Source organism: Schistocerca nitens, chromosome 6 (assembly GCF_023898315.1).
Source record: "Schistocerca nitens isolate TAMUIC-IGC-003100 chromosome 6, iqSchNite1.1, whole genome shotgun sequence".
Lineage (NCBI taxonomy): Eukaryota > Metazoa > Arthropoda > Insecta > Orthoptera > Acrididae > Schistocerca > Schistocerca nitens.
This window is the reverse complement of record NC_064619.1, coordinates 352,064,480-352,087,626: the sequence shown is the minus strand read 5'-3', so window position 1 is coordinate 352,087,626 and position 23,147 is coordinate 352,064,480. Positions and strand designations below refer to the sequence as shown.

The window sequence follows — 23,147 nt, the reverse complement described above, 5'->3', positions numbered from 1 at the left end:
GCCACTTGGCGACACATATAGGTGTTGGGTTGCGTGGCAGCTAGCGAGGCTACAGCGGTTTGGGCGAGGGGGGGGGGGGGGGGGGGGGAGGAGGCGGTCAACCAGTGCCTCTACGGGTCCAGGCGTTCTTGACAGCCGAAAAGGTGGGGGCGCTGCTTTTTCAATGGACGACGAAATGGTAGCGTACGTAACGCGGCGCAACGCCTGCTGCCATTCGCCAATTTGGCTCGGCCTTCCACGGGGGTATATATGGCCGCCGGACGTCGTCTTCGTTACAGTGTCTTCCGATCCTCCGAGATACACACGACCGGCACGTTCAGCACCATGAACTCACTTGGAATTGAGCTGTTGGCTATCATTGCAGTATTTTCTGTCAGCCACGGTGAGTGTCGAAATTTTCTCATAATTAGTACAATGGACAACAGATCAATGCGATGTGTAATACGCCCCGAGATACAACAGTAAACTCAAGTAAGCAAGCCACGCGTCGTGAGCTTGACATATGGCACGCTGTAGAAGGTATATCAAGTATAGCCCTACATATCCAATTATATAATGACAACCACAGATATAGCTCCAATTTCTAAACCAAAGCTGTCCGTTGTGCGATAAATTCTTAACGCCTTTACGAAGTTTTAATTTTTGCAGTTCGTCGCTGCTAGACATATTATGTTCCTAAGTAATTAGTGAGCAGTTTTTTTTGCCTAACACCCTAACTGAGAAGGGTAATCAAGATTTAGAGACTTCATATCCTTTTCTTGATTTCTTTCAGTCTTCCTCCGATATTGTTCTCATCAATCGATTATTATTATTTTTGCGACAGAACAAATTCTCTGCATAAGTTATTATCATCAATACTTGCTTGAAAAGTCGTCTGCAAGATTTCGGTCAGTATCCGAGTCTGTAACTTTGGTTGACTGTGAACTTGTTTGTATCAATGGCGCTGCGGTATCAAAGACGTAATTTCGTTTTTGAGTTGGATTTCATGATTTCATTTTTGTCTCCTGTTACTCAAAAGTGATCGTCATTCCAAACAACAGAAAAATAGACCGGAAAAAACTACCCACATTCTGCTTGTCTGTTAACAGCGAGGTCTTTCGATTGTTAATGTATTTTATGAGTTTTAATAGGTCACAAAATCTTCAATGAAGAGTATTCGTATCATCAGCTAGGTGGTCTCGTTAAAGTCGAATGATTTGTGACAGTAGCTGCCACTTTTTCGTAGCGATGTTTCATTAGAATTCAGCGTCAGCAAATCAACTTTCTGCGTATAGCGTCAGGTTTCACTAATTCTTGAAACGTATCCTGCGCCATACTAATGCAGTGCCTTTGACTGGAGCCATTAGAGCAATGTTACTCATTTCAGTTTTGACCTCCACAAAGCGTCAATGTTCATTTTTATGTCGTATGTATTCTCATTTATATCTTTGCATTCTTATCCTCGTTATTTTATTTCTTCTTTGCTCCCTTTATTGCACAATAGCTTTTATATGTTACCGGAGAAGTCTCAGAAAGACTAAGAAACCATTTTACATCTAAATAAATGCTTCGATCAAGTTACGAAGGCGTAATTTTCAGCACATTCAGCGCTTATCTCCGAATAGGCTATCTTACATGGATAGTTAACAATACCCAGTAAATGCTAATTACAGCTGCTAATTACAGAAGTATCTTCATTAGCGCTTACCGCCACAATGTTCAGGCTTTCTTCACATCGAAGTTAGTATTTCTGTGTAGCCATGTAGCATATAAACATAGACCTTTGTAAGATACCAAACATTCTAACCATTCACTCCGACAATGAAATGCTTTTACGTGCCAGTTTCGAAAGTGCTGACACGGTTTACGTGAACTGAGCACTAACCGATGTCCGTCAGTACTTACCAATACTTACCTTTCACTTCTGCCAGGTAGCAACGTAATGAATCTGTTAAGGGTCCAGAAAGCCATGTAATTAGTCTCCGACAAGCATGATAAAAGCAAATTTAAGAGGTGCATCGGCAGTTCGCATGACCTGCCTTCTAATAAGAAACACTGTGTAGGAACTCCATCAATATTCTAATTGGAAAATACAGTGAAGACAGGACCAGTCAGATATCTGAGTCTTACAACTGATCCAATAGTCTGAAAATAAATACACAACTCTCACGGATTGCTGCGTTTTCGTTCAACATCCTCAGTCAAAATATATTTTGAAATCAGTAGATGAGCAATAGAAACCTTATGGTGACGATTCAAATACGTTATTCTGCAATTTAAAATGAAGATATCGAGCAACGGGAAAATAAAAGCGAAGTCTTTCCCACTGATACAGTTTACCCCTCCTAAGCCATAGTGTTAAAGAGAACACGAAAATGTTCATCTTATGTAGAAAGTTATTGGAGATTTTAGGCCTCATATGTCACCTCATTGGGAAGCATGCGCATTCTACCGGTAGCTGCATTTCTTGGAAAAAAATACGATTGCAAAAAGACTCTCTTTGATCGCAGCCACCGATAATAAGACCCCAAATATGTAAGTAAGAGAATGACATTGATATCTTTTTCGGCAGGGCAGATTGGATCTGCCAAGCTCGACAGCTCCCCAGTGTTGTAGAATTATAATACTACTTTAATCGCAGACACCGGTAATAATAACCCAGTAAGTAAGTAACTCGGGTTTCATTTCTTAGTCAGCAGGGTTGGATGGGAGCTGCCAACCTTGACAGTTCCCCAGTGTTGTCGAATTATAATAAAGAACTGCTAACGTTTCACTATTTGTCCTTCGTAAGCCTCCAAAAATAGTTAATAAATCATATTTTTATTATTTAGGTGAAGCCTGCAAGCCGTCAACTCACTTACTTTGAACCCTATCACACTGCCTAGCAGGTTAGATTGAAAAGTTTCTGTCGAAATTGTGTTTCACATTTTTCTTTTTAGCAGCACATATACTTCAATACTCTTTCCGTAATTCAGAATACTGTGCTTCCTGACCCCAACAGCCGTTAACTAACAGATTTTCAGCAGTTACCTTCGCGTATGTAACTTCTGGCGCGCTTTCAATACGTGGTCCGCCAAGTCGATATGGCGTTCTTTTTTAAATTTGACATACGTAGATACAATCATTTCAGACTTGAAGCTGGACAGCTCATTATTCCATTCGCAAATTACCCAAACATATTTTATTACGTACAATTTGCGTGTGTTTAATGACCCCCCCCCCCATACCCCATTTACCACAGCTAAGCGTTAAGAAGACAGTACTGTTAAATTTTTAAAAACTGACCCGGTGCTAGTAGGACTCGTGCTCTGAGGCTGTGTATGGCTGTTCATCCATATCGGGAGACGAGAATCTCGGTGACTGTTGCCTGTTAACAACATTGATACAGGCAAGATATCGGTCCCGGGAATTCCAGTACTTTCGAGAATATTTTAAGTTTGAAGTCGGATAACAAATGACAAAAGAAATATTTCTTTCGAGTGATATAATTAAAAATTAACAATTTTTGGATTTTTTCCTTTACTTGTACTTTGAAACCTTGCTTATTGCCAAATTTGATGATTTCAGGTTAACCCGATAAGTTCTAATGAATGAGTTTACAAGTATCAAAATATGTATGACACAAACAGCTGTATATTTTGTTTGCATTGGCTTATAAGCTTAAATTTTTTACACCGCGAAGGGACCATAGACCTTAGTAGGTGGCGTAAATTTCAACTTAATACATCTACCCGTTATTGAGAAGAAGAGGTCTTAACAAACGGAGAGACAGACAGTCGGATAACGAATGACAAAAAATTATTTTTCGTGTGATGTAATTACAAATTAAGAAGTTTCGGTTTTTGCCTTTACTTTCACTGTGAAAGCTTGCTGCTTGCCAAATTTCATGTTTCTAGGTCAAAGGGAAGTACCCTACAGTTTTTGATGAATGAGTTTGCAACTATCTAAGTATGTGATATAAATGGCCATATCTTTTGATTGCACTGACTTTGCTGCTGATAAATACTTCTTTCAGTGACATTCTTTAATGTTCTACATTTTCGATTTGCGTTTCCATATGATAAACTCTCAGCTTCTTACAGTCTTACCTGGATTGCGTTTCACCTTACTGCACAAGAACTGATGATAATGATTAATATTTAAATAATTCATGAATGTCATAGTTTTGCAATGCTCTGTTTGCAGTGTTGGCCGGCCATCACCCGTGCAATGCTGGGACACCCGACTTCCAGGAGTGCGTGCGCGCCAACCTGCAACATCTGATTCCACAACTGGCCAATGGTGAGTGCACGACGCCACTCTACACTTTCCTCTTGTTTTTCTATAGAGTCAGACTTTATGGATTTTACCACTCAAATCATACTTTTACAAAGCTTTATGCCTAAATATCAGATTAAGCATTGTTTCTGTATGCTTCATGATTTACGTTTCCTGTCAGCTCTTTAACTTTCTTACACACTGTCGTTTACAGCGACCTCACTGACTGTATGCTGAAGTTGCCCAGCTGCAGTAGTTACTGTACAATGGACACTTGTCTTAGCAAACCGACAGATTGGTCGCGTTCTAGAAAATAAAAGTAGGCACTTCCAATGGTACACATACTACTAGATTATATTAACAGGTGACTCTATGGTGACAAGATGATCCTATCAATTTTAATTCCTCTTGAGAGACATATCACCACGTATCCATATGTTTGTTGAGAATGGCCAGCACAATTCTAAGTGTAGTACCATGAGCTTTTGAAGATTAGATCCTTTGTTATCTCAAAATGCGAGGCGTGTTTTTTAAGTAAGTACCGTTTTGAAATTAAAAAAAGACTTGCTAAGATATCTCAATAATTTTATTTTTACATGAAAGCCTGTACCTTAATCTACTTTTCTACATAATTTCCGTCAATATTGAGGCACTTGTCATAACGTTGTACCAGTTTCTGAATACCCTCCTCATAGAAGTCTGCCACCTGACTTGTTAACCACTGCATCACCACTGTTTTGACTTCGTCATCGTCTTGAAGACGCTGACCGCCCAGGTCTTTCTTCACTACGAGAAACATTAGGAAAGTCATCCCGCAAGGAGTAAATCGTAAAGCATCTGTTTTCTCTCACCTTATTGTCCACTTCCTGCACCAAACTTTCATTAATGACTGAAGGATGCCCACTCCGTTGTTCATCATGCACATTTGTGCGGCCATCTTTAAATGCTCTCACCCACTTTCTTACCATTCCATCACTCATAATGTTTTCTCCGTAAACTGCACAGATCTCACGATGAATATCTATCGCTTTTAGGCCTTTAGCACTAAAAAATCTTATAACAGCCCGTACTTCACAGTCGGCGGGACTCACGATTATCGGAGGCACCTTAAACACTCAGTACGCAACATAAACAATGACGAATCAGACTGTAATGGCATCAGTGCGTAGATTAAGGTACAGGCTTTCTTGTAAAAATAAAATTGTTGAGATATCTTAGCACGTCTTTTTTTAATTTCAAAACGGTACTTACTTAAAAAACACGCCTCGTATATACACAATTTTTCTATGACCATAAATTAATCACAGCGAAACAGAAACTACGTCTTTCGATGATCAGATGCCAATACTGGTGATTCAATATTTATCTAACACCGTGAAGTTATCTGAGCAAAACTCGAACACCTATGATATACGCGTTTGCGCAGACATGCCCGTAACCACGGATACACTCTAAACTAGGTTCCACAAAAACGAATAATGTAACAGGACATATTCTTCTCCATATAAAGTATTGCAAATATTCCAACACGTCTATGTAATCCATTCGCCATACACCTTAAGGCGGCTAGTGAAATAGTAGAAACGAAGTTTGACATTTGCTTTGTCAGAAGCTGAACATAAATGGCCGTGCCATTTAAGCAACACTGTTCCTTCATGGTATTACGACCCTTAGTTGAGGTTTGGTCATGTAGTCATACCTCACTTACTGTTGGGTATCCGTGTACTTCTGAGACACATATGAAGTTATTGTTGGACCTATTGGTGAATCTCCGTCAAAATTAATGATCCGCTTTTGGCGAATATTTATCTTGTCAAACATCGGATGGGTGAAGTGAACTTCTGTTTCAGTAAGTCTGTTGTTTGTCTTCAGAAAGTTGAAAAACACAAAGTAAAACAATTCAGTTACAAAAATTACGCGAACCTTCACATATTATTAAAGCATGATTGTCAACCAACACAATCTAAATCCTTCTGGAGCGTTTGCATGTATTACAAATAAGAATCCTATGAACGTGTATGTTTAGGTTCTGATAAACTGAAGAAGTCTATTTTGTGGATATCGATTACACCGTGCACCTCTACTAGTTTCCTGAGGATGGAGTCGTACAGCTTTTGCTAATCGGTGAACTTTTAAGCACAGAGAAACTAGGCGTTTTTCACATATACCAGTCATTCATACAGTGGAAGGGCTGACTGACCCAGGGCCTCTGGGTTCATAGTCTGGTACTTATATAATGACTATATGACACTAAAATCCACCTATTTAAAGACATAGGAGCTTCTATTACGTCACCATCGTACTCATAAACCAACATAAAACAATTTCAGAGGCTCAGACGAGCCGGCATGATATCTCAGCGTGTCTATCAGCCACACCCCATATTTTTTTTAAAAAAAGTGAAGTTTCCATCGGTGGAATTAGGGAGATGTCATGGGACATCCGGACACAACTAGCCTAGTAAAGCGCTGTGGTATTCAAACCATCTTTCATGTTCACGGGACCTTTACTTAAGAATTTTCCAGCGCTAGGAAGCTCAAAATCCTGCTTAGAGCAGCAGTGTATCAGGGAATGAATATCATCTTTTCAGATGGTTTTTAAACCTTCCCAGTGATCTTCTCTGTATGCTGATGTTCTCTCACTTCCAGTAACTAATTCTTGTATGTGAAAATCATATTGACTTTTTTTAGTTCGTGATTATTGTGGTTGGATTAATTTTCTTTTGCTTTACTTTTCCTTTTGTCTACAACTACGTCCCTCTTTTAGGTTTTGGATTTCTCTCTTGAAAAAATAACATTATTTGTTTTCTTTGCAATGTCTCTTCAAATGTAACATGAAAAGGTACTGGCTATATAGTATCGTTGAGAGCTTGAAAAGATATGTATAATATCCCTGTTCCCAACTCGTCTCGACTTCAGGAAAACCAAGATATGATAAGACAATTATGAAGATAGACATACAAGTCCTAAGAATAACAACATATTGCTGGAACCAAGAATGAATAGAGTTAAATGTATGTAACATATATACTAATTGATCAAAGATATCCAGACACCCATTAGTAGACATTAATGGGATGTCTTCACCCTTCTAGTTTACGCCGGCTTGACCTCTACTGGGGTCTTTTTCAGCGAGATGTCTGAATGTCCGTTGAAGGGTGACAGAACTTTCTTCATCAACAGCCGAAGCCAGAGAATGTACAGATGTTGGCCGCCGAAGTCTAGAGTGAAGTCGACGTTGTAACTCAATCCAAATGTGTTGTATTAGATTCAGATTGGGACTCTTGGCGTTTCATAAATGTTATTAACCATAAATAATTGCCTCACAGATGCTGCTTTGTGACAGGCTGCACTGAACAGTCATCGTCTCCCAATTGTTCTTCCACTTTACACCGCAACATGTGTTCATATCCTTCCGCGTTTGGCGTTAAGTGCAACAAGGCAGCCACAACCTAACCACGGAAAACACCCACATACCGTAACACCATCTCCTCCTCACTTCACTGTTGACACTACTACTTTACTGTTAGCACTACGAGTGACGACAGGTAACTTTCTGGAGGTATTCTCCAAATCCAAAATCCTTCCATCATATTGTCACAAAGTATAGCATAACGGATCACTCCAAATCACTCCTTTCCAGTCACTGCCCTCCACCTCACCTCATGTGTCGCTTAACATTGAATACAGAAATATGTGCCTTATGAGGAGCTGCTCAACCATTGCACACTTATTGTGCTAGCTTGACTGCTCGTGGCACTTTTGAACTCACGAGTGATTCAGTGATTCCTTGCGATATTTTTATATGTACCCTCCGCAATGTTCGATCGTCCCTGTTCTTCAGTACACGAAGTCTGCATGGTCTCGGTTCCATTTCACAGTCACATCACCAACAGTCGGCTTGGGCCCTGTAGAAGGGTTGAAATGTCCCTGATTGATTTTTTACTCAGGTGCTATCCAATGAATAATTCACGTTCAAAATCACTGAGATGTCCAAAGCTACGCAATCTGCTGCTACTGCTCCTCTGTTGACAGCACAATGCTCCCCGCGTCTTTATAGAGGCTGGTCAGCGTCTTGTGACATGTGGCGATCAGTTCCGTATTACACAGGGTGTCCGAATACTTCGATCAGACAGTGTGCGTTGATAATACAAAGGGTCGCTAGAGACTAAAGAGGGAAAATAACTACTTTGTATGGTATACGTTTTTATAGCCACATATTTGTATGTTGAAATAATGTAGTACGTCCAGATGTGAGAAGTTTGTCAAGGACAAAAAATCATCATGGTACTATTAGCGGATGACATAGCAATGGTCACCGAAACTACATACGAGATGAGACGTGTGTTTAATGAAGACGTGGATGATTTTTTATGTCTTGAAAGTAGATTCGAATAATAGATAAAGAAGGAAGATGAGAGGAGGGCACAGCAGCAAAGACTGCACTGCCCAATGGAGCTTCTATAAAACAAACACCTGCTAACATCCCAAAATATAAATGTACATGGAAGAAAATATTTGGAGCGTATCTCTGTTCTCTGTATTAGTACGAAACGGGGACAATAGGGAAGACAGAAATGGAACGATTAGAAGCCCTTCAAGTGTACTGACCTGTAGGCTACTGAAGATTGTTCCAGTAAGTAATGTACTATAAAAAGCATACCTAAAAAAACATGATGAGTCGAATAGACAGAATGAATGGGCCTTAAGTCGTTGCAAAAAATTCTAGTTGTAGAGGTGATGGAAGGAAAGAATGCCGAGGACAGGTCTATACATGTCAGATCGATGACGATGCAAGAGAGAGCTGCAGCATCTCAACGTTGTGGTTAATGACTGAGTGGACAATAATATACCGAAGTAAAAAAAAAAAAAAAAGCGTTGCTCTAGACTGCTGCTAAGTTGTAATGCGCGCCTTCTGGTCGACCCAGCACCTGAAAACTGTAGTAGCCGTCCAATCCTCTTGCTTTGCAGGTCTGCCCAACATCGGCGCTGAACCCATAGAGCCGCTGCGGGACCTGCCCAGCCTCATCCACAGCTCCCCCAGCCTCAAGACGCAGTTCGACGATGTTTCCCTCAGTGGACTCTCCAGTGTCATCGTCAAAGACATGCAGTAAGTAGACACCAACCCTCAGCATATCTTACTCTCACGAAGCATTCCTGTGCGATTGCGGCACGAACTCCACACACTGTTACCGTAATTCTTGATAACTGAGTACATCACTCGATTTTGAACGTACGAAGGGAGTTCGATAAATAATGCAACACATTTTATCTCGGCCAGTTTCGGTCGAAAAAATTAAGAATTTGTTAAGAGACACCATGGAATATTCCCTCCTCGGCTTCTATAGTTTCATGGAGTTCCGCTAGGTGGCGGCGCTATACGTAGCCTTCAAAATTGTGTTTCCAACGCAGATGCGTTCCAAGCAGAGAGCTCTTATTCAATTAAAATAACATCGAATAAACTTTATTAAGTTGCGAATTTCCTTTATTTATTCTATTTCTTAATGGGATACTTGTTGGATCCGTTACTATGTATGCAGAAGCTTGCACTCACCAATAATCACCTATGAACTACAGTGAGTATAAAAATGCTAAATTGCTCATTCTCTCTTCTTTCTCTCTGAGAAGCTGTAAGCATATAAAATTTGAAGCTGTATGGGCTGTCTGCAGTTACGGAGTTTAGTGTCATACATTCGTGCTCCACAAAGCCTTCATCAGGTTGCTACAAACGATTCAGAACTTGAACAAATGGTTCAAATGGCTCCGATCACTATGGGACTTAACATCGGAGGTCATCAGTCCCCTAGAACTTGGAACTACTTAAACCTAACTAACCTAAGGACATCATACACATCCATGCCCGAGGCAGTATTTGAACCTGCGACCGTAGCGGTCGCGCGGTTCCAGACTGAAGCGCCTAGAACCGCTCGGTCACACTGGCCGGCACTTGAACAGTTCTGCGGATGAATTACATATGTTTGATATAGTTCAAATGTGACGACGATCTACAGTGACGTGAAAGACAGAATTAAAAATGTCAATAGCCAAGATAGCTGATTATAGTGTTTATAGTTATTTAAAAAAAAACGGTTTCAGTAAATCTAGGTTCTCATCATCAGATCTGTAAAACACATAGGTCCCAAATTACAATCATAAGCAGGTCAGATACAATTAGGTGGGATACATATTGTCACAAAATGGATATACACAAAATACCTTACGCAAACGTATCTCAGCACATCTCCATCATACGTATAACATATCGTGACAAGTCGTTACAAGTCGTGAAAAGTGGTGCCAACGCACGTCATTTCAGGAACAGTGAAGTGATTTACATAAAATATCAAGCATATCGCACCAAAGGCACAAGCTCTTGTTCACACAACAGATGAAAGCAGACTGAGGATTACAAGTCAAAGCAAAGATGTAACGAACTACCAGCAGGTGGCACTGTACGCGTAAACATATAGAAATACAATCATAAATTTTAAGCATAAGGTAAGAGTTACATCCAAGGAGTCGAACAAAGAATGCCGTTTATACATTTCAGTGTGTAATTACATAGCACAAGTAGTGCAGACAAGAGTATATTGGAATAACAAAATTCCTTTTTTAATTTTTTCATAAAAAATTCTTAAACATTATTTAAATAAAATTTCTTTCAAAATTCTAAAACGTGTATCAATTGTACTACCTACTGCATATATAGTCAAGTAGATATAAGGCAAGTACAATGTGGAAAATACATCGTCTGTGAATAAGCTTACATGTGGTCGCTCAAAGTGTTGGTGATAAGATTACAAACGTAATGCATGAGGTACAAGCATGTAGGTAACAAGGGCCGCAAGACCTCGAGCTAACATGATCTTTCATGGTGTTTTGCGACATCTGTATAGAATGTAATCGCAGTTACTTTAATACTGTAGTTTTATCACGATATTAAAAATTATTTGTATTCACTTATTTGTTGACTAATTTCTAATCTTGCACTAGATGCAAGACTTCGAGTACCACGTTACGTTATCACCTAGTCGGTAAGCTATATTGGTGTTGGCCTATAGTTCAGTGATTTGTATGATACTTTTAGAATGCAATATTTTAGTAGTTCCCTTTGTTACCAATATACATTATGACATGTACTTCACGCATTGTTTCTGTATTCTTCACCACCTAGACATGCAAGTAATCTGTAGTCTTATCCAATGGAGATGTATTTCCCACATTACACTTGAAATAACTAATGTGACTATATAGTCAATAGATAGTACAGTTAATATACAATACGTTCTTTTGTAATTTTATAAGTATTTTAATATTTAAAAAAAATTAAGAACTTTTTAAGGGGGGTAGGACGTCAAACGAGCCGACTTGGAGCAGGAGAGGCACCACAGGACGTTTTAATTTCCACTGTCTATACTTTTACAAGTAAGTTCATAAAACTTTGTCAGCATGACCAGAAAGGATTCAAGATTCACACTCGTAGCAGGGGAAGTTCAAAAACATAACAAAATAATTTTTTTACTTGTGAAATTTCATCATTTTTTCACTTACTATTGGCTGCCTTTGTTGCTATAGGTACACTTTTCTTCGTAAGTAAGGGAGACTGTTCGATTAATTTTGCACAGCATACAAACCATACTTACAGGTGTCTGAAGCTCTAGAATCTATTTAATTTATGAAAACATGAATGAGTTGTTACGTTTTAAGCTTTATGTTTAGAAAAATACCGATTTTTTTAGTTAATTATCTCAATTTTTACCACAGTTTTTAATAGATTTGGAAAATTCTAGAGTTCCATACACCTGTAAGTATGGTTTGTATACTGTGCAAAATTCATCAAAGAATTAGGTATTATGCCGACTCATTGCTAAAAACTAACAACAATAATAAACTAAAACCGACGTTTCGGCCGAATTGCAACGGCCTTCCTCAGGGTCCTGTTTATTATTGTTGTTAGTTTTTAGCAATGACTTGGTATAATACCCAGAAGAATTTTAATCACTAACGGCAGTAGTTATGTCATGATAATGCGACAACGACTATCAGTTAACTACGAATCATCGGCCTACATCTTTATGAGCTTTAAAGAAGGAGCGACCGTAGTGCTGTTCACCTGCACTCTGGTTTAGCAGCGCTCTTATGCAAACTACAGGACAGACTCCAAGGCACTCAGGGACGTCTTCAGCAGGAAATTTTGTTCGCAGAACTCCACAGCCAAAATATTGCCCCACACTAAGCGACCGGTGGCCACCCATGCGTTATCGTGTCGAGCCACTCGAGTCCTGACTCTCAGAACACAATGCTGGATGGTCGTATACTCTCTCTTGCGCAGTCGCGGCAGGCGCCTTAGTTTCTCCCGACCACCTCACTGCCTTCACGCAGTGAGCGCAGAACAGTGCATTGAGCCCTATGCAAATATCTTCGATGTTGAAAGATCGATTCGAGGCGACCACGGCTCAAAATAATATGCATGATGCTGTAGTCTCCTCGACGTAATGTAGTGCTTTGTAAAACTAAATCTACTACTAAATTTTATTTTAGCACACTCCAGTTCGAATTGTTAGATTTTTTTACTGCTACCACACTGGAAGGAAGAGCTAACTGAATCGATTACAATGTGTGTTTGCAGTGTGGATCTGACGACAAATACCATCCGTATCGAGTCTACGTTCCCTTCCCAGCTCGTAGGCACTGGAGTCCAGACGACAGACGCTGAAATCATGGGAATCCCACTGAGGGGAAGTGGGCCCTTCAAGGTCACTATTGGTAAGTAACGCAGGAACGGTCATTACTTCAGATACAATTACATGTCTAATATCTTCACACCTTAATGGTCTAGGGGAACGTCCCTCAGAATTTTAATTTCTCATTCGGCTGCTGTCACATAGCAAGGACCACTTATCACTCCATATTGTTCTGTGGCATATATTCAAGACGGAACATGTCGTTTCCTTGAAGCCCATAAAATGTAGTAACGGTAATTACAGCAAGGGTACTGAATAGTGAAGAGAGTGTAGCGCCACTTCCCACGTTGCAGTCCGACCGACGCTGGACCTGACTCTGCGCGGAGCGCCATCCGTGGGTCCTGACGGACAGACCTACCTGCAGCTCAGCTCATCCGAGGCGCACCTCGAGCCCGGCACCCTCTCCATCGAAGTGGCCGGACTCTTCGGCCAGTTCCCGCCGCTCGGTAAGAACCTGCATGATTTAAAAACTGCTTACACGTTACTTATAGTTCCCAAGTCGACGACAAGCACATTGGGCAACTTCTTGGCCACTCCCAGGTGGCCTCTTGCTTTGATAATGCCATCAATTCGCCAAGGAAGAGAAACTACAATTTCTTCAGGCTTGCATATCCAGCCGACTACACTCATTGATGATTGCGTTCGGTAGAGCTGCCAAACTGCAGAGATGCTTACTGCAACATCCAATTCGCTGTTCCAAATAGTCCCAGACAGTTCCTATGCGGTAAATACACTATGTGATCAAAAGTATCCCAACACCTGGCTGAAAATAGACTTACAAGTTTGGCGCCCTCCATCGGTAACGCTGGAATTCAGTATGTTGTTGGTCCACCCTTTAGCCTTGATGACAGCTTCCACTCTCGCAGGCATACGTTCAGTCAGGTGCTGGATGTTTTACTGGGAATGGCAGCCCATTCCTCACGGAGTGCTGCTCTGAGGAGAGGTATCGATGTCAGTTGGTGAGGCCTGACACGAAGTAGGCGTTCCAAAACATCCCAAAGGTGTTCTATAGGATTCAGGTCAGGACTCTGTGCAGGCCAGTACACTACAGGGATGTTATTATCGTGTAACCATTCCGTCTCAGGCAGTGCATTTTGAACAGGTGCTCGATCGTGTTGAAAAATGCGATCGCCATCCCCGAATTGCTTTTCAACAGTGGGAAGCAAGAAGGTGCTTGAAATATCAGTGTAGGCCCTGTGCTGTGATTGTGCCACGCAAAACAATAAGGGGTGCTAGCCCCTTCCATGAAAAACACGACCACATCATAACACCACCGCATGCGAATTTTACTGTTGGCACTATACACGCTGGCAGATGACGTTCACCAGGCATTCGCCATACCCACACTTTGCCATCGGATTGCCACATTGTATACCGTGATTCGTCACTCCACATAACGTTTTTCCACTGTTCAGTCGCCCAATGTTTATGCTCCTTATACCAAGAGAGGCGGCGATTGGCATTTAACGGCCTTATGAGTGGCTTATGAGCAGCCGCTCGACCATGAAATCCAAGTTTTCTCACCTTCCGCCTATCATAGTACTTGCAGTGGATCCTGACGCAGTTTGGAAATCCTGTGTGATGGTTTGGATAGATGTCTGCCTATTACACATTACGACCCTCTTCAACTGTCGGCGGTCTCTGTCAGTCAACAGACAAAATCAGTCTGTACGCTTTTGTGCTGTACGTGTCCCTTCACGTTTCCACTTCACTATCACATCGGAAACAGTGGACCTAGGGATGTTTAGGAGCGTGGCAATCTCGCGTACAGACGTATGGCACAAGTGACACCGTATCACCTTACCACGGTCGAAGTCCATGAGTTCCGCGGAGCGCCACATTCTGCTCTCTCATGATGTCTAATGACTACTGATGTTGTTGATATGGACTACCTGGCAGTGTGTGGTAGCACAAATCACCTAATTTGAAAAACGTATGTTTTTGGGGGTGTCCGGATGCTTTTGATCATATAGTGTATATGGAAGTTTAGAGGGCCTGCCGAGAATCGATGAAGTGTCTGAGTGTTCAATGAACTAAGGCTTGCATATAGTGTGGGTTAAATGTTTAATTGGCCTGTTGGTGCATTCGATGCTGAGCATCATTTGAAAAAGGGCAAAATCGTGTCACGTTCCAATTTTACTGCATGTTCCTAGTCAGTTGCTGTCCAGTTTCAGCGAGATTTATGCCCCGTCGAATACTTGTGCTTGAATGTGCCGCTGTGAACAATGGCGTCCCGCAATATACCCGACTCCAAATATTCATTGCTTGAGAACTGGTTGAAGTGACCTGAATTCACTGACACTGAATTCACTGCCGCTTAGGATATTTTTACGATAATCTTTTTATGATAACTGTTCTCAGAGATTGTGACATGACTGCGAGTGGTACAAAATTCCTCTTAGGCATGTTGGATTGTCTTCACTGCTAATCAACAAATGGCTTAACTTCATTCATAGTGTGATCACTGGCACCTCCAAATACGATGGATTCTTTAAGGCATTCCGTTATGTCTTCATGTCAACCCACCCTAGTTCACTGTTTCCATACAACCGACTTTCATATAAACACTACTTCACTACCGTGAACTACGCCGTCTGTCGAGGAACCAGTTCTACACCATCTACCGCGATCAGAACCAACCAGTGTGCCCTTTCAAGGGGATGTCTATTATTCTGTCAAGTGAACTGAATTCGAATTAATTTCCGAAAGCTGCGATCGACCTGTCAGAACGTTGCCATGTGGGATTGGGCATGTTTGTTCATTACTAGATTAAAGTGCTATGAGTATTTGGTTTCATGGTAATATGAGTCATAGTGACTCACAAATACTGAAATAAGTTTGGTGAGTATCCAGTAGAGGATCTCTGTTATGACTAACTGTCCTGTTAAACAGCTACTCTTATTTGGAAAGTTTTAATCCAATTTTTCGTGTGACATTACACATTGTTGCCAGGATATAATAACTTTTCACGTTGTTCTCCATTGTAAAACCTCTATAAACATTTTGACTGAATTTAGATGGAATTACAAACTTTTGAGCACTATTTCGAAAATTGCCATGAAAGTATTTTGAAAGAAATCTCATTCATAGCCACACTCCAATATGACAGTAACCTGCCAAATAAAAAAGAGCCTGCCTACGACTTAGCCTCCATATTCTAATGCATTATTAATCTCAGGTATTTTGTATGACACGACCGGCTCCTATTTCCTATTTCCTGTAGTCAATTATCATAGTTTTCTTCGTTTTGCGTAGTGCAGTTCCTTGAATTTTTCAAAATTAAGTACTATCATTGTTTTCACCCAACTGACATTTTAACAAAACGGAAAGTTGCTACATCTTTTACCAGAAATCTCTTCCTGATATATTGTCAATACAATCTTCGAAAAATGATGGCCAGGTTAGTGAAAAACGCAGTTACAGCACTCGATAACTTAATGAAAACACACTATCTCCTATACAGATTACATCGGAAGTATGTAACGTCTCCTTTTCAAGGTTTAATCTATACCACGAAGACACAAACTGTAACGTCGAACGAGCTCAGTGTATCAATCGCGAGAGCCATGCAAGATTCACTGATGGTGCATGAAGAGCGTTCTCCCACATGCAGAGCACAACAATTGCGCGGCCTCTGTCACCATACTGTCTCTTATCGCAGCAACATAGCACAGTACATATTAATTTAAGCTGCGTTAGTCACGTGCCGCCTGCCGGTGTGACCGAGCGGTTCTAGGCGCTTCAGTCTGGGACCACGCGACCGCTACGGTCGCAGGCTCGAATCCAGCCTCGGGCATGGATGTTTGTGACGTCCTTAGGTTAGTTAGGTTTAAGTAGTTCTAAGTTCTAGGGGACTGATGACCTCAGATGTTAAGTCCCATAGTGCTCAGAGCCATTTCAACCATTTTTGAAGTCACGTACCCCTGTAAATACCATACGTAAACACACAGTGGATGCCACTCTGCATAAAACAGGAAACTATTGGAAGGTACGCTCTCCTGCACTAAAGTCTACTTAACAAAGTTCACGAACCGATTCCACAGGGCACAACTGCATCATTCAATTGAGTCGACTCAGTCCTTCATGTAGTGCCAGAAACATATACCATCGGTATGTCGCCACTGAGCACAAACTGGGCAGCTTTTCTTTCCAAACCCAAGTAAACAGAATTATCCAGCAGAACTCACAACAGTTCCCCTCAGCTGGCATACCCAGGTCCATCTGATGACTCCTTTGCTAGAAATCCTTCCATCGCTCTCACACTGCTAGGTGCTGATTACTTCATAAGCCGCCAGGTCCATCTGATGACTCCTTTACTAGAAATCCTTCCATCGCTCTCACACTGCTAGGTGCTGATTACTTCCCAAGCCGCTGCCAACGCATTTTTCGTCACTGTCTTGGTGTGGCGCTAGTGTCCAGCACAGATCGCTTCACACCAAAGATGTGGTGAGTCGGCACACACTCCCTCTCACAGAAGTGGGTTCAGGTCCTTTGAATAGCTCTGAGAAACAGGTTAATAGTGTGTGGCATTTCCCATTTCCCCATGTCTGTTTCGAAAAACATACTCTAGGTATCGGTAATTATATTATCATTTCCTCTAATATTAGCTATCTCGAAGTTAAACGCTAATATCCCACGTGGAATTGGCCCAGTTTTTCATGGTTTCCCCGGTACCCAACTCAGAACTTGACTGTCAGTCTCTACTAAACGACAGTGATAGTGAGTGTGCTCCAAATAAAATCTAAACTTGTCTAAGCTTTTATTACTATATTGCATTTACACTAGGCTAAAACACACACACACATAGACAGTCTCATGCACAGTACAAACTGAAACGTCAGAAGAGCTCACTGTAACTTGATACGACTCCAGGGGCCATGCAAGGTAGAGTAACAGTGCACAAACGGTGTTCCCATGCCTACAGAGCACAACTGTTGTGCGGCCTCAATCGTCAACTGATAACACCCTCTTATCACAGCAACAGACCACAATACTTAGTAACTGAAGCTCCATTAGTCAAGTGCCCTTGTATGCACTGTACATAAACGCAGGGTGGCTTCTACTCACCATAAAACAGAGAACTAATGGACGATACGCTCTCTTGTACTAAAGTCTATTTAACAGAATTCACTTATCGTTTCCCCACAGCGTCCGACTGCATCACTCATTCATGCAGTCCCACAAGCATGTATCATCGGAATGTCACCAGCGAGCACAAACTGAATAGCTTTCCTTTCCAAACCACAGGAAGCAGTATTAACCAGCAGAACCCACATTCGTTCAGCTGACGTACCCAAATCCGCCTGATAACCAGCTGACAACTCCTTCACTTGAAGTTCCTTCTGTCCATCTCACACTGCTCGGTGATGCTGATGAGCTTGCTTTTCGTCACCACTGCGGCGTGGCGCTAGTGTACAACACAGATCACTTTGAACCAAAAATGTGCCAACTCATGGCACACTATAATCCTACATCACCATCCCTTACCCCACATAATATATAAAACGTAGTTCAACTAACTCTTCACCAGAAGGTCCATACTCGCCAAAGACACATGAGCCCCTGTGTCTAACAGTAACTTATGCTCTTACCACCTGTTACATCAGTTAAGCAACACACTGCCTCTGCATACGTCTTTGCATCATCTAAACTTATTGAGAATACTGTCTGACGGATTTGGAACTCCCATTGATGCGTAATTACCCACACTGTCTCCCTCTCCAGTTTGCTTCTTACACTTGCAGTCCCACTCTTGGTGCCCAAGGACTCCACATTTTCCCTATGCAGTTGGCGACACTCCTTCTGAATTTCACCTGAACATCCATATGATAACACCTTACATCGGTAGAGGAGACATTCTTTCTATCCTGTACTTTTGTCATCATGCCTCTTTGAATTTTGTGTCCCACCTAAGTCCTCTGAGGATCCTGACCGCTCAAATGGAAGCGCATTCCTTAATTGTTCGTCGCACATGACATGTCTTTGCTTTCTCCACTAAGTGCAACATGGATATCTGTAACAACTGTGCATCCAACCTGAAACCCAACCTTGCAGCTGACAATAGTCATCTGCAAACGCTAACACGTCATCCACTGCCTTATCTGAAAAGGAAATAACCAAACTAACAGTAACAGAATCTAATAATGGAGCGATGAAGCTGGTTGAGGCCCCATCCTCTGTTACAGAATCCCATCAATCAAGCATTTCCATATAATCGGCTTTCAACTGAGCTAGCTCTAATACCAAAGATCACCATCTTCTGTGTGGTTCTCTCCTGCGTTCCTAACTCTGACATTGTGGTCTCTGTATCCGTAAATACAATAGGAAAACAGAAACAACAACAACAATATAGCCAGCTACAATATTAAAACACTACTTCTACTCCTTACAAATAATTATGAGTCATTTTCACTCGGTATACTGTCTCATATAATGGCCATACCTGCGACATGTGTAACTTTTAACTGATGCTGACTCTGGATCTGATGCATTGTGGTCAAGCAATTTACGCTGGGCGCACCATACTGGGCGCATGAAAGCGTAATCCTTCTTGGTATCTCTAGAAACTGGGAAATATGTGGCTTCCCACATTTAACAAATTTCACCTTCCAGTTCCTAAGGCAGTGTCATCGCCTAGTCGTAACTCTTGCACACGAAACACAAAGGGAGATGAAAAAACAATCAGTCCACTCATAGCAATATGATCTTGATGCTACTCACTATGGCTACCAACAACGTCCTTGATGTAGCCCTCCATGGCAGGAACACTTCTAACCCTACTTCTATAGGTCATGGGTGTATCACCTCTATCGTGGGTGCTGGAGCCAGGGTGTTAGTGGTTAGTAAAGCCTTCACCCAGCTCTCGTTGCAGCGCTGTAGTTGGTAGATACCAGGTGGTTGTCCGACATCCAGTCACAAAAACAGCAGGTTGACATCCAAAAAACTCCGTTGTCACTTGGGAATATGAAGTCCATGAATGGCTGCAAATGGTCACCAAGATCTTAACATCCAGAGGATCCAGTTTATTCCATGTAAACACAGCCCACACCTCCATGGAACCACCACCAGCTTGTACAATGCCTTGTTGCCAGCTTGGGTCCATGGCTTTGTAGTAACTGTGCCACACTCGAACCCCACCATCAGGTCATACCAACTGCAATCGGGACTCGTCTGTTCAAGTCACAGTTTTCCAGTCGTCCAAGGTCCAACCAATGTGGTCACGAGGCGATGTCGTGCTGTAAGCAAAGCCACTTACGTTGGTCGTCTGCTGCCATAGCCCATTAACTCCAAATTTTGTTGCACTGTTCTAAATGCTATGTTGGCAGTAGGTCCCACATTGGTTTCTGCGGTTTTTGCTTGTCTATTAGCACTGACAACTCTGTGTAAACGCAGCTGAGCCTGGCCGTTAAGTGTAGGCTGTTGGCCTCTGTAATGCCCATGGTGAGAGTAATGCCTGCTGAAATGTGGTGATTTCGGCACACTTTTGAAACAGACCGAAGAATATTGGATTCCATAACGATTTCCGAAATAGAAGTCCCACGTATCTAGCTTCAACTGCCATTCTACGTTCAAAGTCTGTTAATTCCCGTCGTGCAGCCATAATCACGTCGGAAACTTTTCCACATGAATCACTTGTGTACGAGGTGCATTCAAGTTCTAAGGCCTCCGATTTTTTTTTCTAATTAACTACTCACCCGAAATTGATGAAACTGGCGTTACTTCTCGACGTAATCGCCATGCAAACGTAGACATTTTTCACAACGCTGACGCCATGATTCCATGGCAGCTGTGAAGGCTTCTTTAGGAGTCTGTTTTGACCACTGGAAAATCGCTGAGGCAATAGCAGCACGACTGGTGAATGTGCGGCCACGGAGAGTGTCTTTCATTGTTGGAAAAAGCCAAAAGTCACTACGAGCCAGGTCAGGTGAGTAGGGAGCATGAGCAATCACTTCAAAGTTGTTATCACGAAGAAACTGTTGCGTAAAGTTAGCTCGATGTGCGGGTGCGTTGTCTTGGTGAAACAGCACACGCGCAGCCCTTCCCGGACGTTTTTGTTGCAGTGCAGGAAGGAATTTGTTCTTCAAAACATTTTCGTAGGATGCACCTGTTACCGTAGTGCCCTTTGGAATGCAATGGGTAAGGATTACGCCCTCGCTGTCCCAGAACATGGACACCGTCATTTTTTCAGCACTGGCGGTTACCCGAAATTTTTTTGGTGGCGGTGAATCTTTGTGCTTCCATTGAGCTGACTGGCGCTTTGTTTCTGGATTGAAAAATGGCATCCACGTCTCATCCACTGACACAACCAACGAAAAGAAAGTCCCATTCATGCTGTCGTTGCGCGTCAACATTGCTTGGCAACATGCCACACGGGCAGCCGTGTGGTCGTCCGTCAGCATTCGTGGCACCCACCTGGATGACACTTTTCGCATTTTCAGGTCGTCATGCAGGATTGTGTGCACAGAACCCACAGAAATGCCAACTCTGGAGGCGATCTGTTCAACAGTCATTCGGCGATCCCCCAAAACAATTCCCTCCACTTTCTCCATCATGTCGTCAGACCGGCTTGTGCGAGCCCGAGGTTGTTTCGGTTTGTTGTCACACGATGTTCTGCCTTCATTAAACTGTCGCACCCACGAACGCACTTTCGACACATCCATAACTCCATCACCACATGTCTCCTTCAACTGTCGATGAATTTCAATTGGTTTCACACCACGCAAATTCAGAAAACGAATGATTGCATGCTGTTCAAGTAAGGAAAACGTCGCCATTTTAAGTATTTAAAACAGTTCTCATTCTCGCCGCTGGCGGTAAAATTCCATCTGCCGTACGGTGCTGCCATCTCTTGGACGTATTGACAATGAATGCGGCCTCATTTTAAAACAATGCGCGTGTTTCTATCTCTTTCCAGTCCAGAGAAAAAAAATCGGAGGCCTTAGAACTTGAATGCACCTCGTACAAACGACAGCTCACAGAATGTACTGCCCTTTTATACCTTGTGTATGCGATACTGCCGCCATCTGTATATCTGTATATCGCTGTCATTTGACTTTTGTCACCTCAGTACATAATTATGGTTGTGTTTTTACAGAGAGAGCGGCTAATGCGTTCGCCAACAGCGTGGCTGGACCAGTGCTTGAGGAGCTGCGCCCGAGCCTGGAGAAGTGGCTGGCCGGCATAATGCTGCAGCGTGCCCAGGCGGTCTTCAGCACGGTGCCCTACGACGCGCTCTTCCCGGGTCGCACGCCCGCCGTCGAAGGCCTATTCAGGGCCTTCCCGTCGCTGCCACTGCCGCTGGTGCCCCGCTACTACAAGTAGGCGCCGTGCCCCACCCACCACGTCTCCACAGCTGCCGGGCGGGCAGCAGTGCTACACACGTGGCAGACTGACAGATAGTACCCACTCATTGAGAGTGCTCTAAGTTGCTGTAAACAGCGTCAATTCTTTCGAACTAACACATCAACATCACAATCAAAAAACTCTATACAAAAAACATTACGCCGAATACTGTTTCGTAATAGAGTGCAACTTCAAAGACAATGCCGTGGCTATATGAGTGTGTATTCATATTCTTTTGTCATTTGTGTCTAATGTATCTAGTTCAGCTGCGTAATTTTTAGTTGCCACCACTAAATAAACGATTTAACGTCAGAAACCGAGTTTTACTACATACCCTAAATGTCCTTACCTCCAACAGAAAAATAATACAGTATCATGTTTTCAATGATATAAAAGTTATGCAGAAGGGGTAGCCAAGATTTTGGCCGGGGCACGAGTGTCACAGCGTTGACCCTCTTTGCATATTGCCGTCAACGCTCTTTGAGCACGAGGAGGGGTAAGAGACGAAAACTACTAATGCGCCACATTGAAATGGCAATACAGTCGCACTGCATATGACTTTGTTTTATATTCCACATTTCTCAACAACACAGGTCACAAACAAACAAATTTTGAGTGTTATTTGATTATTTTTGGCGCGCTGAAAGCAAAACCCAACTTTCGTCTAGTACAGACTGTCAGCATATGGGCAGACGCAGACAATTTCACAGATTTTCGCACTCAGGTTGGCACGTGGTCGTGATTTATTTATTTTTGTAATCGAAAAAAGGTATTTTATACAAATATGTCGATCGAAATGTTGTAGCTCTTTTGCAACCTGTGATTG

General features: G+C 42.2%; 1 protein-coding gene across 1 annotated transcript; it reads left to right on the top strand.

The window, feature by feature from the left end:
* The first annotated feature begins 227 nt into the window (after window positions 1-227).
* On the top strand, window positions 228-22,631 carry LOC126262464 (putative beta-carotene-binding protein). Its single transcript, XM_049959120.1, has 6 exons — window positions 228-382; window positions 4,165-4,260; window positions 9,207-9,345; window positions 12,865-13,001; window positions 13,273-13,425; window positions 22,074-22,631. Exons 1-6 carry the CDS (start codon window positions 250-252, stop codon window positions 22,298-22,300), a joined length of 885 nt encoding a protein of 294 aa, XP_049815077.1. The 5' UTR covers window positions 228-249; the 3' UTR covers window positions 22,301-22,631.
* The last annotated feature ends 516 nt before the right edge of the window (window positions 22,632-23,147 follow it).